The sequence below is a fragment of the Zosterops lateralis genome (assembly GCF_965231275.1).
Source record: "Zosterops lateralis genome assembly, chromosome: 1".
Lineage (NCBI taxonomy): Eukaryota > Metazoa > Chordata > Aves > Passeriformes > Zosteropidae > Zosterops > Zosterops lateralis.
The window spans coordinates 15,760,218-15,776,667 of NC_139762.1; the positions used below are offsets into that span (position 1 = coordinate 15,760,218).

The window sequence follows — 16,450 nt, forward strand, 5'->3', positions numbered from 1 at the left end:
GCGGTAGTCAGCAAGGACTTGGGGCTGCTCATCAAAGATGATCAGTCTTGGTGACCCTGAGGATTAAAAGGGGAAGCAATGGATGTCCAAGAGAGCAAAGTGAACAAAGTAGGTTATCCAGAGGTGTCTTTCAGTCACTGGTACATTTGAGCTACAGCTGCTTGTCCCAGTGGTCACATTCTGCCTGTGTTCTGTTCCATCCCTGTGGCTGAGGTCTCCAGCCGCTGCCAACCTGACGTTCTGTGGCAGAGAATAGGAATCTTCATTCTCAGAGAAAGGAAGGGAATGAAATCCCTTAAAAGGATGAAAATAATCCTTATTAAATAATTTATTTATGGAGGTTTAAGAAAAATGTGTTACTGATAAGAAAAGCAAAAGCTGTAACATAGGTATTACATCTATCACAACAACAACAAAGTTTATTCAAACCCAAGGACAGCAGGACCTTTAGAAAGTCGTTTTGTTCTGAGGCAGCTTTAATTTTTTTAAAGAAGGTTCTTCTATTTCAGACAGTCTATTGGGACAACTGCAAATAACATATATGAGGTGCTAAAGGGTACTAGGATAGCACAATGTTTTTGAATGCTGCTGTTTTAATCTTTGACTGCAGTAAGAAGGGTAAAATGCTTCGCTTCAGGTCTTTATCAACTTTCAGTATTGATTGCTTCCCAGTCTTTTCTGCCTTAGCCCACTCGGTTCCTTTGTCTGGCTGAAGATGTTGCTAACACAAACCAAGAAGAATCTTTTTTCTGTTTCTTAAAGCTGACAGATCTGTGCCATCTCTGTAAGAATGGGGACAACTGCTACAAATAACTTGGAGGTGTTACATTTGTTTCAGCCACAATTAGGCTAGGACAGAGCCTTGAGCCATGCCATATATCAGCTTAAAATTAAATAGAAATCACTCAGCCAGTTCAGAAGGTTAGAAAATTTTATACTGAGGCAGTGAAAGCCTTTAAGTAGCTGGAGAAGGTGTTGAACAAATACAGCAATGAAAAGAATACTGTGTGACCTAAATTTGCACCACTGGTGTCCTTGAACTACGGCAAGAACTATTACCAAAAAAAATTCCCTGTTTAGCTTGGTGTGTGCAGTCAGAATGAACGATTTGCTCATGTGTCCCCTGTGTGATAGGAGATGCTCCCAATGAAATAGGGAACAAGCTGAGGTGGGAACAAGCTGATGTACCAGAGGGGTAGGTGTAATGGGACAAATATGAGTTTGTGGAGGATTTCCAAGGAGCAGTAGTGTGTAAATTTGGAGCTGTGTTCTATGTTTTAAAAAGCTTTAGAGTTAGGAAAATAACATTGCACCCCAAGGAGATGCTGTTAAGGCAGGTGGTGTACCAGGGCTGGTCCCAGGCAATGCACAGTCTTGAATGGGTCAGTTTTATTGCAGAGGACAGCCCTTGCCTGATCTCCGTCTTCAGGATCACACCAAGTTTTTGGCATAGAAAGCCTACTTATGGTTATATAAAAACAAGATTTTGTTTGAGGGAAGGCAAGCCCAACCTAGTTTCTGGTAAACAGTGGTAAATACTGCAGTATTTACAGGAGGAGAGCAGCTCCTCTGCAGGTAGGAATCCTGTAGAGCATCAGAAAGGGAACTGCGCATGAAGCTGTTCTGCAAGGCTTTTTGAACTCAGGTTGGGTGGGGGCAGAGCTAAGAGTAGCAGGATGGTATCATCCAACCAGACAAGACCAGCTCTGGCCATTTCTCCCTGGCCAGTGGACTCAGCTTGCTCTAGAGGATGCTGAATTCTGCTGGACAATGTGGAGTAGGAAGTGGTGTCTCTGTCTCCCTCTGATTCTCTTTGGAAGTCACAGACCACTTCATGTGTTTTAAAAGTGGAGACTTGTCTTGAGCCAAGGAACACAAAACTTTTTATTTCCACATCACCCTTCCCCCCTCAGTGTGTTTTACTATTTATAATGAATAAAACAAACAAAAAACCTCGTAGACATCTGAGAAAAAAAGATTTTGTTGAAGTTTCTATTGTGAGAAAATGGGGCAGAAATGTCAAATGTTCCCTTTAAAGACATGTCAGTTTACTAACAGTATTTGTATCACCAATGCAAATTATTTAAGCTGCTAAGATGCATAGAGCTCAGTGTTCCTGAGTTGTTAGCAGTGCTTTGTTAATGAGCTCCATATACTGTTGCTTTGCTTTCTTGTTAAATATGTTTAGTAAAACTGGAATTTCATGTTACAGTTCATTTCTCCTTCAAGGTGGGGTTGTTAGAGAGTTAACTCCTGATGGCTTGTGATAGTATCAACGGCACCATTTAAATACAGATCACTTGTGCCCATATTCTAACTTTTAAAATGTACTTAAATTCAAGATCAATTACTTCAAAATACATATTTGTTTATTCAATTCCTTGAGTTACTCAAAGGGAAAGTGCATGGAAGACTTTCATAAATAACATATACCAGTGTCAGTAGTGTGTAAATCTGTTTCTGAAATAAACAGTTCTGTTTCATAGCAAGAAATGTATTGGGACTGCCCACCTAAATGGGTTAGAGCTGCTGCAAGGAATGCTGTTGCAGCCTTTGCGCTTTAGACATAGTTTTGCTGGAAATTGTTTAGATTTTAGTTTTAATGCTCTGGCAGACAATTTTGCTGCATGTTGCTCAGTGTGCTGATGTGGTTTGAGTTGCAGGAGTACCAGCAGAGTGGTATTTCCTTAACAAGAAAGCAAGCCAGTACTAGGGTCCTTTCAGCATGCATCATGGCTCAGCTTTTGATTTAACAAGAAGACAAACTGAGAGTTGCTTAAACCTCACCATTGTAGGGGAGCAGTTGTCATGTGAGTGTCAATGTGCTGAAGCCAGTACAAAGGCAGGCTCAGAAGTGACTTTCTGCAGTGACAGCTGATAGATTTCTGTCTGTACATGAACTACTGAATTTTATTCTCAGTACTGCAACATCCATTCACTTGGGAGTGTTTTACTAGTCTTGTGCATATTAAAATAATGTAACAAAATACTAATGTTATTTAGCTTTTAAGAATCTGTTGGCTTATTAGAGCATTAACTCTGCTCATAGTAAAATAGGAAGCTAATTCAAGCATCGTGAGTGCTACAGCAGTAGCAATGCTGGTTCTTTATTTGGGCAATAAATATAACTGCGTTATTCAACTTTGGTTAAATTTAGTGCTTATGTTGTTTAGGTTAAACCTTGCCATGCTTTGTTGGTATGTGCATGTATAGGTTATTCTGTCTTTGAACACCTGAGGCTCTGAGCTTATGGCAGGAATCAGTAGCAAAACTGTAGAACTTGGTGTCCTTGCTAAGATTATTGCTTTAGCCTTCTCAGGTGAAAGGGGCACTTCACTTTTCTTTGTTATTTCTTACCTAGTGGATTCCAATGCTTTATGTAACTCCACAAATCCTGTCTTAAATTTCTTTCTATGTGCATATTTTAGTCTTTTGATACTGACTAAAAATATTGAGATTTTCATAAATTACTTAAAACCCCTATACATTGTTGTTGTCCTTCCTTGTTTGTGTTTTCAGTATAACACTTTGTCTGAAATATTTTTGGAATTTTTATTATGTTTTGATTGTGATGATGTAAACTGCCAACACTCACTTCAGTTGTGAGATCTAGTTAAATGCTATGTCCATCTCATGACCCTCACATTTTTTCAGCAAGTTTGCATGCTCTTAGTTACTAGAAAACCTATGTTATGATAAATATGGTCTCTCCTTGCTTGTTACAGATCTGCTAAGTCTTAAAATTACTTTCTGTTGAATATTTATGTTCCAGGCTTATGGAATGTGTACATTTGTATGTGGTATGTACATTCCACACTAGCAAATTATTTTATAAGCAATTTGATGTGTTTATTCTGAAAAAGTAAGTCCTCACCCCTGTGTCTCCTCTCCTAGGCATCCCAAATCTTTGGGTCAAAGATACCAGACAATCATAACAATCTAAATATCTTACTGCAGCATAATAGGTACTCTTTTTCTTACACAAGAGCTGGTCAGGTGCTGCAGTACTGTCAATGCAATATGAAGAGTGAATGTTGAAATCTTGTATTTCCTGTAATTCCCTGGTGGTTCTCAATATCCTATTGGGTTGCAAAATTAGCAGCATCTGCTGCAGAAGAAATCAAACATCTCTCTGCCAATTGAGATGCCAGTCTTAGTTACTTCTTCGGAGAGGACTACAGGAGGAAGGACAATTCTGAAGACTAAATGCAAAATAAAATCATGGCTGTTTTCACACTATGGGTGGTGACATCAGGAGTCTGAAAGTTTGCACTATTTAGGCATATGAACGGTATGTCCAGGTCTTGTTTGCATGAATTAGATTCTACTAAAATGTTATTTTTCTTTTCTTTAGTATAATGCTTCACCACAGCAGCAGAGAGATATAATAAAGAGTAGGAGTCTGGACAGGAGGCTACAGGAACCAATAGTTTTAACAAAATGGAGGCACAGCTCAATTGTGCTGGACAGCAACGACAAGGTAGGAGCAAGTTATCAGCTGAAAGTGCTGAAATGCCACTTGTCTCTGATGTATGATATATTTAACGTACCAGAAATTACTCTGCCTGAATTTTTGGAATTTCGTTTTTCTTTGGGTCTCTTGTATCATTGTGTGTAACATGCAGCAAAACTAGGACTGTTCAGTAACTTCACTACTGTTACTTTGTGAATAGTAGCTCTTTTCTTGTCCTTGAAGTATTTTAACTAGTGTTAGTTCAGGGGAAAAGCTGTGCATAGTTACAACAGAGTTGTAATATTGTTATTGAAGGGCAGAGAACAGTACTGAAACTGCTGAAACACTTGGCTTTGATCTTCTCCAGAGCTGAGCTGGTGTTTAGTCTGAAAAATGCTGTGAGTCAGTAACAACAAAAGCTGTTTTCTGCCCATTTTTAGAGCATGTTCTTGGTAGTCTTTTTGGGCTGTACCGTAACAGATGTTTAGGCCAGCAAGGAAACAGGGTCTCTCCCTTGCTCTTCCTCTGCTTTGACCTTTTTCCTAGCCATTTTGCTTGTGCTGGGCCATTCTGTCTGTGAGTGAGGAGAGGCTGATAGGAGCTGAGCAGGGAGGAACTGAAACGGGTCCTGTACGGTGGTGACATGCTGACTTCTGTAACTTTGCTGCCGTCCATCCCAAGATTCATGGAAAATGAAATAACTTTGTGGTGCTTAAATCTTAGCACAAACTTCTCAGAATAAAATACCAAGAAATGGTATTGTTAGTTCCCTTTTCCTAAATTTTGAGAAAAAACAAATAAATTAATGCAGGTTTGAAAAGGTAATGAAAAGCCTGTGAGTGGCCTTGTGTAATCACTGATGTCAAAACCAAACTTGAATGGACAAAACACTATAGTTGTAATGACAATGATCTGCTGCCCAGAATGTTACTTGCTCAACCTGTTGTTTCCATTTTAATGGACATGCTTTCCATGAGTTGACTTACCTCTTCAGAACAGGATGTATTGGATTTGATCTTGAGCTTTTGAGTTGTCAGATTGGGATATATCATGTGTGGTGTTGAGGAGGCAGTGGGCTGTGCTTGGCTGGAGACTTTGCACCTCTCAGCATTAATTCAGCTCGAGCAATTCTGCGATCCTGCTGCTGCTCCTTTTCCCTCCCTCCTCCTCTTTCCCTGCCTCAGTCATCCTTCTGTACTCAGTGTGCTGGGACACTCTGTGAGACACAGCCTAGATGGGCCTCTGATAAGTTAAAGCTGATTGGCACTTCTAGCCTCATGTGCAGCTTGTGCTTCCCAGGTGTGAACAATTTTGCTGGAGATGTTCTGGCTTCACTTTTAAAGGAAGACTTAACTTTTTATTTTTTGGCATAAGATGTGCTGCTCTTTTGGAAAGAACTTTATGTAGTGCTGCACTGAATGAAAAAGCTTTTGTAAAACATTGAGTAAGTGAAGCTGTTTACATTTCTTCAAGGCTCAGTGTTCACATATCAAGAGCTTAAACCTAGTGAAGCAAATGTGAAAATGCACAAATGTTGTGGGTAATAAGCAAAAGAAACTATTTGAGCTGCATTTGTGAAGTCTTAAGTCAGCAGCCTAAAGTTCCTTTAACAGTTTCCAAACATGTAGGCAGCATGTGTTTTTTATTGGTGAGGAAAAAATAGTTTATATGAAGCACAACATTAATGCTTTGAGAAAATTTAAAACGTGTAGTGGAGTAATAAACTAATGTTTTATGGAAAGACAAATAATTTCTAGTGCATTAATGCAGCTGTTTTATTAGCTCTACCAGGCACACTGTTAATATATTCTGCTTTAAATTAGTATGTGGAAAGGGAATGTTTCATTACCACAAATACTGGATTTCTTGTTCCAGAGTTGCTTTTGCTGTATGAAAGCTATCTCAAATTCAGAATGAAATAGAAAGGCAAGCAACTGGTATTTGTCTGGACGGGCACATGAACCCCAAGCTTTCTTTTTAGCTGTCTCCTAGGGAAGCTGTTTTCTCTTTATTTTCCTTATTTGTTTCTTTTGTGGAGAAACAATGGAACTCAATTGTATGAAAATAGGGCAGTCAAAAGAGTTCTTGAAATGTGTCAGAGTGAAAGTATGGGTTGCCATGGCTCATGAAAATTTGATGATACCAAACATACTGGTTAACAGTTTATTGGCTGTGGCACATATCTGCATATAGCCATCAGCTAAAAAAATTCATAAGCAGAGGAAAAAAATACCTCCCGGGGAGGGACAATTGATTTTCTTAATTTGAACAACTTTTTTTTTTCTTTGCAGACATCTGAAAATATGGAATATTTAGGCTGTTCTACTTAGAAACACTAAAGTTCTCTGTTATTATGCTGCTAGAAGAACTAGTGGGCCACTTCTCTAGATAGATTTGCAAGTGATTTATAAAGCACAAGTCTGCAGAATGCTATGTAGTGTTGCAAAAACAAACTGGGTTAAGGAGAGTTATCAAGGGATTTAATGAGAGGGGGAGAAATGTGTTAACAGTAACAGAGAACAAATGATGTTTTTCTTCCATTTGAAATTCTTTACCAGATTTTCAAGCAGTGTGTTTGTGCAAGGCAATCATTACTTCAGAGGAAACTCACATGCTTTTTTTTCTCCAGATGGGCAATTTTTCTAGTTTTCAGAGATTTAGTATTTTATTTTGGTCTGTAGTTAACAGTTCAAAACAAAACCCCAAATCTCTAGAGATTTTCAGTGTTTCATTATAAGGAGATTAATGATCATGACTCACAAAAAATAGTAGAGTTGGTATGTGTTTTTCTACATATATAATTTTATGCTAATCTTGTATTGACTAACCACACAGAAACATATTGTGCTCTTTAAAATCTTAGTATTATCCTACCTTGTAATAAGCCATTATTTTAAATATACAGCAAAATTTGATAGCAGTGTCATACAAAAAATTACCCCTTTGTAAGGATGAAGGCTTTGCTTGAAGCTGATTAACATCTTTTTTTCAAATGGTTATGTACTAATTAACCCAGTTTGAGTGTTGTCTGTAAGAACACTGTTTAGTAAGCAAGTTTAGAATGTAACTGAGAATATTATGAATGCTTAGAAGAAGTAAAAAGAAGAGTATGTAAAAAGAAAGAGAGATAGAAAACATCTTCAGGTTAAAAAAATTGTATGAAATAACAGTATCTGTTGACATTGACATTGACTATTTGAATTTTATAGGAGTCATCAACTGCTTCTAAGGCCAATTTTCCTGAAAATGAATCATCTCCTTCTTCACCAAAGCATCAAGCCACAGTCAGTATACAAAGTGTTTAAATAGATAAGTAGATGTTGTAGAAACTGAGCTATTCATGGTTAGAGAATTGAGGGTAAGCCTTCTTGTTGGGAAAAATAATGGGATAAAACTCTTTGAAGGCTTTGCATTTTAAAAAGAGTGCATTACATCCAGCTCTGCTTTCAGGAAAAAAATGTGAATGTCTTTTGTTTAAATGCAACTTAGTGATAGTAGATTAAGTTAAAAATTCACTGTGGCCAAATTGTGCCAAATTATGTAGAACTCAGTTCGCTTCCTCTAACAGTCACATCTTACGTAGCATCTTGAAAGGTAAAAACAGAAACAAATTCCCTCTCTTCACAGAATCCCTCAATGTTAGTAGTCAATAATACTTTGTAGTATTTGATATCTCTAATTTTGGCTTGTGTTTTGCCCTTCTTAAAGAGACATAGGGGACCTGGCATAAATAAACTATGTAGTTTTGATTTAGTAGAATAACTTCTGGGAGAAAAACCTAAGCCTGCTAAACAGCTTTTTAAATTTCAGTTTATATTATAAATGTGACCATTCCTTTTCAAACAGTGAGAAATGTATAAAAAACTTAATTTTTATATTTTTTTATTTTTAATTTTGGAACTGTACTACAGTAGCATTTAAATAAGTAACTTGGTCAGTTTTATCAGCTCCTTAGTAGGGACCTCAGGGTATTAAAGGCACAACTTCTGTTTCTTTCTTACTCTGCATGCAGGGGAATAGTTCTCTGGCTTAGTCGTGATAATCCATTCTTACAATACTTCAAGCAGTTTTTCACAATAAAATAATCATTGTTTATTAAGCAAGCATAGCTGATGGCTTTACACAGAAGCAATTATTGCTGCATGTGATCTAATTTCTTTAAATATGGCTCAAATCTTGAATTTTTTAAATTGTGTTTCGTGGAAGAGTTCACTCCTGATTCAGATAATAGAGAAAACATCTGTATTTTCTTTAGCTATTTTCTGGGATTTAAATATTCCAAAGAAAGCTGGTAAATTTTTGAGAATTTTGATCCTTAACCTGCTTTCCTCTTCTTTTTCCTGATTCCATTAATTTTCCCGTTAGTACCCCCTAGTGTTGCTGGTAAGTAGGGCAGTATGAGACTTTGAATAATTATCTGGAACACACCCACTGGTTCCACCGAGAGTAAATGATTAAAACCATGATTTATTTAGGGAGGTGAGCACAGGCCTTCCCAGTCACTGTGAAAGTTGATGGCTGGCTGTTCTGCTTCTGGTTAAAAGCCAAAGGTTGCTTAAAAGGTTGCAATGCATGGGATTGTTGGTCCATGGTCTACATGGATCACAGATAGAGTAATCTAAAGATTGGAATAATTAATTTGTTTGGCCATTTGGAGAGTGGGTGAGGGGAGGGACTCAATTCTTCTGTTGAAAGTACTGGTTTTGGAGAATATTGCATCTGTCACTGGCTTGGAAAAGCATTTCAGCCCAGTGAAGATATTAAACTGAGTAAGAGCAGCAGATATTATTGGACTGAAGTAACATCTGATCCACCAGCTAAATACTTTTGTTCTTGATAATGTGTCTTTTCTGTATTTTATGTGCTGGGCTTGAAACATGTAAGTAGAATTTTTAAGGTCCATGAAAAACAGATCTATGTCTCTTACAAGAGTGCTGTCCATGGCATCCCAGCAAAAAAAAAATTCTTCCAAATTGTATTGTGCAGTTATGGTCCATTTAAATTTGAGATTTAGAGAAAAATTCTGAAGAGGATTCATCTTCTATTTCCCTTGGATTTAGAATTGAGGTCATTTTTTAAATGATAAAACTAATTTGGATCCATTCCCTAGTTGATTGTTTCAACTAATAGCTTATTTCATACATTAGGAACTGTTAGAAGCTGTTACTGAAAAGGATTTGATAAAAAAATGACTTAGCATTCTTTTAGCACCACTGGATGGTAGGCCAAGGCTGGGGTGTCAGAAGAAAATGGTAGATTTTTGTACCTCATCTTAAGATGATGGTTTAAGTGAATCTTTTTATCCTAGAATGCTTTTTCGAACATTCTGTCGTTTTATTATTTTTACACAGAAAGTAGAAATATTCACTCCAAATATTTGAAACTTGCGAACAGCCTTCTTGTTCAGCAGTGTTCTTTTCCCACCAATCACTGACTGGTCTTTGAAATTTTTTTGTAGGTATGGTTATATAGATTGTTTCCATCAACAAGACTAAGTAGTTTAAAATTCTACTGATTTCCATAGGGATGGGGAAAAAAGAGGACATCAAAGAAATGCCTCACTCCTCTGTTTTTAACATGAATATGTTAATTTTTATGCACTTCAACCATGTTTTATTTAAAATATGAAATTATATTAAAAGTATTAGGAATAATTAATATAGGAGTTTAGGGGTTTTTTTTTATCAGCCACCTCCTTTTTTAGTAAAGGACTACTGTGCCATTATACAAAGCATTATAAATTTACATTCATAATTTTCACTGTCTACTATCACAAATTATTTAATTTGGCTTGTCCAAAGAACTTTGGTCTTGATGAAGGAAACGTTTTTACTGTCTGAATGGTAATAAGTACTCTCCCAGAGGAATTTTGATTTTGCTGATCTCTGAATATTTAAATATGCTTAAAGACAGTTTCTTCAAGTTATAACATGAGCAAAGATGGCTCATTGCCAGAAATGGATTATTTGGGGGATTGAATTCTGTGATATGATGCTAATAGAAGCAGATTTTCTTTTCTTCTATTTCTTATGTCTTATTCTTATCTTACAGGGTCAAGAAAAGTATGGGTTATTAAATGTGACAAAAATTACAGAAAATGGGAAGAAAGTTCGGTAAGTCTTGGACTTGCAAAGTGCATGTGCTTAGGGTTTATGAAAGGTCTTTTGTATTAGGACAGCATACTGAGATTTGCAAGTTCTTACTTTTTGTCAATTTGCCTTAGAGGTTTTCCTGTATGACACAGCTTAACCTTGTGTTAAACCAGTGTTTGTCAAAGTGAGCTAAGGATAATGGACTGCAGGGATCCAGAGGCTCATGTGTCAAGGCTTCACACAGACCAGCCGTTTCATGAAGGTGTATTGATGAGAGACAGCTTTTTAAAATGGGATTGATTGATTTACTTAAGAGCAAATCCGTATAGGTTATAGTGTGTCTTGGTCCTTGGATAAAATCAATGTAAGAGGAGCTTTCAGATTTTCACTTGCTGTCCTTTAACTTCCAAGGAGTATACATCCATGTGCTCCCCAAGTCTTCCTTCCCTGTGCTTCCGAAGGCTTTGGAGCAGTGTATTGCCCAACATCAGTCTCCTGTAGGTGATGAGTGACCTCATTTCCAACTTTTCCCTGCATCCCAGGCAGCAATTTGCTCTATAAATCATAGTGTGTAATCAGGCGATGCTGTCTAACTACATTTCTGGTGTTTTGCAAAAAATCAATGGCAAATACTGCAGAGGTGTGGCACATCCTCAAAGTTAATTTTGATTTGCTTCTTTCCTTCCCTGCCCCGGCCCCGCTCCCTTTTTTTTTTTTGTTAATTTAATCTTTTAGATCTAATAGTGTGTTATATCTAGTTCAGTGTTTCCCAGACTTGTGATACATGAAGCATGCTTGTCCTGAGGATTAAATAGCCACACCCAGCTGTTAATGTAGACCCACCCTGACCTAGTCCAGTGCAGCTGGGCCACACATCCGACCTCTAGTTTGGTTCCTCAGAGCTGCTTCTAAGAGTTTGGTAGGGCTGGGTAGACAGTAGCTTGTGTAAGCTGCTGCTGGTACAATGTCCTGTCATCATTTATGTTGCATCTGCTGGAATCATTGATCTGGATTGTTGCACTGCTGAACAGAAAGATGTAACGTGGCCATCCTGTCACTTTGAGAGCTGTTTGGTAATAATTCATGTTGGGCAATGGGAATAGATATTCAGGGGCTGTCAAGATTTTTTTTTTTTAATAACCTCAGGAGGATGGGTCTACTGGCATAAAATCAAATAGACAACTGGAACAACTCATTCTTTCTCTTCATTTTTTAGATGTTTAGAAAATACTTTATTGCCAGTATAAATGGGCTTATTATATAAACATGGGACAGTTGCATCTCAGATCGGTGAATTTCAGAATTATGCAGTAGTTTGGCATGATCTGTTAAGTACACAGTGAGCTGAGCATTCCAGATTAGCCCCTTTGAAATTATAATTGCATGGTGTTTCTCTTGGTGAACTGCTTCTACTACTAATTAGCTTTGTTTGATTTAGACTTTGATGGTCAGGCTGGGATTGTTAACATATGTTCTCTTCTACAAATATGATAGCAATTAAGACTTACTGATGCCACTAATGACTATATATGTACTTAACTATATTAACATACAGGTCAGCTGAGCAACAATGATTGACAGTTTAAATATCTGCTTTCAGAGTCAATTTATTTTATGTTTGTTTACAATTATTTACAGAAAGAATTGGATGTCATCATGGGCAGTATTACAAGGGTCATCACTGCTGTTCACTAAAACCCAAGGAAGTGGAACTGGCTGGGTAAGCCTAGGAACAACCCTCAAGCTCATTGAAGTGTTAGTCATGTAAAGCACAATGAACTAAAGCCCTCTTATTTGCAGGGCCTAAATACCTGTATATATACCTAATAGAGAAAAAAATACCTGTGTGTAAGTTGGCAAGAAAATAGTTTAATGTAACAATTTTGATGTAGCATAAGAAGAAAACCAGTTGTATATATGTATGTTTGACTAGCAAGAAACTGGTAGCATTCAGGTGCTCGTTAGACTTGAAGTTATTTCTCCAGGCCAAATACTTCTGTGTTCTTTACTGATGTGTTGGTCTAAAAAGTTTTTGTGTTCTACCATTCTTGGATATTTTTCGTGAATTCCAGGTAATTTTGAATGTGATACATGTAATAAAGAAAATAGTCTGACACATGGCTTCTTGCATTGGCCTATTTGAGCAATGCAGTGTTGTTCTCTTATGATTTAGTCTTTGTCTTGCTGGATTCCATATTTTGTTTTAGATCTTCATAGTGCATGACAAGCACTTGTACTTACTTTGTTGTCTGATGAAGACCAAAAGAGAAACATCACACTGAAGATGATTATTCAGTTTTTTATTATCTCTAGTAACACTATCATTAAATTTTCTATATTTATCCAGCTGCATTTCTACATTAATAGGTACAGAAATAGCTCTTTATCTATGGCTTTCATAGCCTCTTTTGGAGGTGTGACATTAAACTGTGTGGATCTCTTGTAATAACTAAAGAGGGGCCAGAGCCAGTGTCCGTTATTTCCATGTATTGTCATGTGAATTCCAGCAAAATTGCCTCTCGCAGATCTCTCCTATCTTGCTGTGCTTTACTGATCTTTCTACTTGGCTCACTTTTTCCTGCTGGGCTTCATTATGGATAGTGAATTGAAATTGACAATTCCTTTCTATACTATTGAGTTTTTTCCAGACCTGTAAATAAATTTTTCCCCCCTTCTGTAGAAGGAGTGGTTGGAAAAAAATAGATGAGGATGGATAAATAAAGTTTGGAGTAGAAGAGAATGAAAAAGGAAAAGTTGGGCAAGATGGTCAAGCAGAGGGAAAAGAAAGGAAGAAAAAACAATAAAGATGAAAGGCTTGAGAGAAGGTAAATTCCCCTGTATGGCAGGAAGTGGATTTTGGTGACTTCTGTGGTTGACTTTTGCAGCCAAAGATCCAAAAAGTATTTTAGTTTTACAGACATTAATATGCATATTGCAAAGTAAAAGTTTTGCCTAGGTAACTAGTCAAGTCCCAAAATCTCAATTACAGCTATTAATACTGTTAATTAAGATGTGGCTGTAAATCAAAAGAACTGTCTTTTTCAACTGTATGTTGATATCATTAAAACACACGATGCTAAACATTAATGAATATATGATAATGTTATAAATGATGTGTGCCCAAATTAATTACACATAAAAGATAAAGCAATAAGCAGAGTTGCATGATTTGTGGGCACTAGTATAAGTCATGTTATGCCAGATATAATAATTTAAAAATAAATAAAAATCTTAACAAATAAATAAAAAAAAAAAGAAAGTGTAAATTCTTTTGATAATTTAAGTGCAGCAAAAGTCCTATAGTCAGAATATTTCTGTGAGACACCATCAATTGTGTGTACTGTCAAACACTAGGTAGGGTCAGCAAAATAAGTATCAACAGTACAAACAGAATGAAATGAAGCTAGAAATATTAAGCGAGAATCTCTTTCAAGGACTTCATGTTTTTTACACCCGCATAATCATAGCTGACTTTGTAGATATGTAATTGAGTGTTCAGCAAACACTCCTCTTGGTCTCTGTAGGAATTTTTTTTTAGGTATTCAAAATTCCACCTCACCTCACGAACTTTGTTCCATGTCCACATTTTAATAGGATAAAATCAAGTCTAGCAGTCTGACATACGATAAGAATTACATTTCCTCTTCATCTTATGAGAAGAATATTTAGCATTCATCTAGTGATTGATATAACCATATCTTCTTTTTTTGTGCATTGTTTTTTGACTTCATCACTTTTCTTCCTTTTTCTCATCAAGTCATTTTGCCAAGGGGGCTCAATTCCTGAGCTCTTGCTCTCGCTGCTTTCTTCTTGGAAAAATGCTCTCAGTCATCGACCTGCTGTCTCCTATGTAAACTCTGCCCAAGTTTCAGCTATCACTGTATGTTTTCTTGTTGCATGCCTCTTGTCACTGTAAGGCTATTTGTCACTAATCCTGAAAGTAAACTTGAATTTTTCCAAGATTTAGTTTTGACACTTCATATAACAGCTCATGTAACTTGTTTTTGAAAGTCATCTAAGATGCAAATTAACACAAGTTTATTGTAATAATCCTGTAATTATTCCACTGGAACAAAGTAGAAATCTGGTTCATTGGTGCTAGAATTATAATCCCAGATTTGCCTACTATTTGAACCACCTTGACTAATAAGCAGCATGATATGCTGAGTTTTTTAATATTTTTTGATATTTTTGATATTTTGTCTGTTTCTTTCTAACACAACTAATTTAGAATCTTTGTATGGTGCCTGTGATACCTTTGATACATACAATGATGTACATTTTGTTTGATAATTCTAGCTGTAATTGAAATATCCAAAAATGTAAGTGTTATGCATGAAGAGGTGAAAGGAAAAAGAGCACAAGGATGTTCTGGCTATATTCCACATACAGAAAGCTGATGTTAATTTGTAGGATTTTTATATGTAATTTAAGCATCTGCAGTTATATTTTGAAAATGCCAAGCACAGAAGAGCTGTCTATCAAAAATTCATAAATTAACTTTGTGTTTAAAATTGTGCAATTGTCTCTTTCTTGTTTGTGAAATTAATTGCTCTGTATGTGGAAGCCTGGAACAGATAATTTGTGAGCGGTCAGGTAACCACGTAAAAGGCTACTTTTTATAAGGAGATCTTCTTATTTATAAGAAGATTTTTGGGTGTTTTTTTGTGTTTTGTGGGGTGTTTTTGGTGTTTTGTTTGTTTTGTTTTTTTTTTTTTTTTTAGTTGTTTTCACTCGTTTTTTTGGTGGGAATGAGATGTATTAGCTATTGTCAAAGTGTCAGGGCTTTATGAAGCAAAGAAAATGGTAACTGTCTAGAAGGATTAATCTGTCAGCTTTCTGTTAGGCACATGTCCTCGGTGACGAGCACAGTAGTGGCAAACCAAACCTGTAAACTTCCCAAATATCAAGGAAATAGATGCTCTTCAAGATTCATCTGAGCAAACTCTTGTCTGCGTTACACAATGTGGTTTTAGCCAAGGATGTTACGTGTACATTACTACAGTTCTTCAGTATTGCACTGCTGATTATACAGGAGCTCAGATGTTTTGTGAAAACTTTTTTGAATGCAAATGCTCCTATCAGTCTGGTTTAAAAACAATCCATCATTTTGCTGTGATGATAAAGAATTTTTTTTTTTCTTTTTTTTTTTTTTTTTTGTGCTTAAGCTGTAGTTTTGAAACTCCCATGTCAACCAAAAAAGTGCAGGTCTCCTCAGCTTTCTTTGCACAGTCCATCTGTGGATGAGGAGGACTTAAAACCTCCTAGCCAACTCTAATTAGAAACAGAATGCCAAGAAAGCCAGGTGTCATTTGTACATCCAAAGTTTTCCCATAAATAACTTCCAGTTCTGTTTCCAAAGAATGCTAGAATCTGTCACAGTACAAAACTGTGTGGTTTGTCCCTGTGCAGGCTTCCAGGACTTGGAGAAAATCGTGAAAAGATTGAAAAGGCCTTCTATTTATTGATGTCAGTACTCATCTTCAAGGTTGTCTTTAAGCCGCAGAGCATCTACTTTATCTAAAGCAAAGAAAGCACTCTATTCTTTCCTAAAAGTTACCTCTCCCATACAACCAGCATAAGTACATCCCATGATTATGTTTTTTGTCTAAAAAAAGCTGTCAGAAGTGACTGTAGGACAGCTTTATATCTAGGACAGCTGGCATCACCATGTATAGACCTCTCTCTCTTTCTGTCTTGCACTGCTGCCCTTTCCAAAATTCCTCAAAAGCTCAAAAGAGAAATCCAGTAAGAGTAAGGTGTCTGCTCAGTAAGAGCTGGATTTCTCCTGACTGTTGCTGACTAGATAACACTTTGTTTTGAGAAAGCAGACTTAATGTCTGTGTGGCAGCAGATGCAAAAGGAAAGGTGGTTTTTTTTGCCTTCTGTCAGCAGAACCTGCTGG

The 16,450-nt window shown here is 36.7% G+C and overlaps 1 protein-coding gene across 7 annotated transcripts in view; it reads left to right on the forward strand.

Moving 5' to 3' along the window:
* The window catches only part of ARHGAP12 (Rho GTPase activating protein 12), a 75,560-nt gene that overhangs the window by 42,972 nt on the left and 16,138 nt on the right, over positions 1 to 16,450 (forward strand). For 4 of the 7 annotated variants that reach the window (XM_083858566.1, XM_083858567.1, XM_083858570.1 and 1 more), the window contains 4 exons: positions 4,355 to 4,480; positions 7,663 to 7,737; positions 10,505 to 10,566; positions 12,184 to 12,265. In XM_083858566.1, coding sequence (XP_083714692.1) covers positions 4,355 to 4,480; positions 7,663 to 7,737; positions 10,505 to 10,566; positions 12,184 to 12,265 — 345 coding nt within the window. The remainder of the gene's footprint in view (positions 1 to 4,354; positions 4,481 to 7,662; positions 7,738 to 10,504; positions 10,567 to 12,183; positions 12,266 to 16,450) is intronic. The other 3 variants (XM_083858568.1, XM_083858569.1, XM_083858572.1) reach the window with 1 other exon arrangement.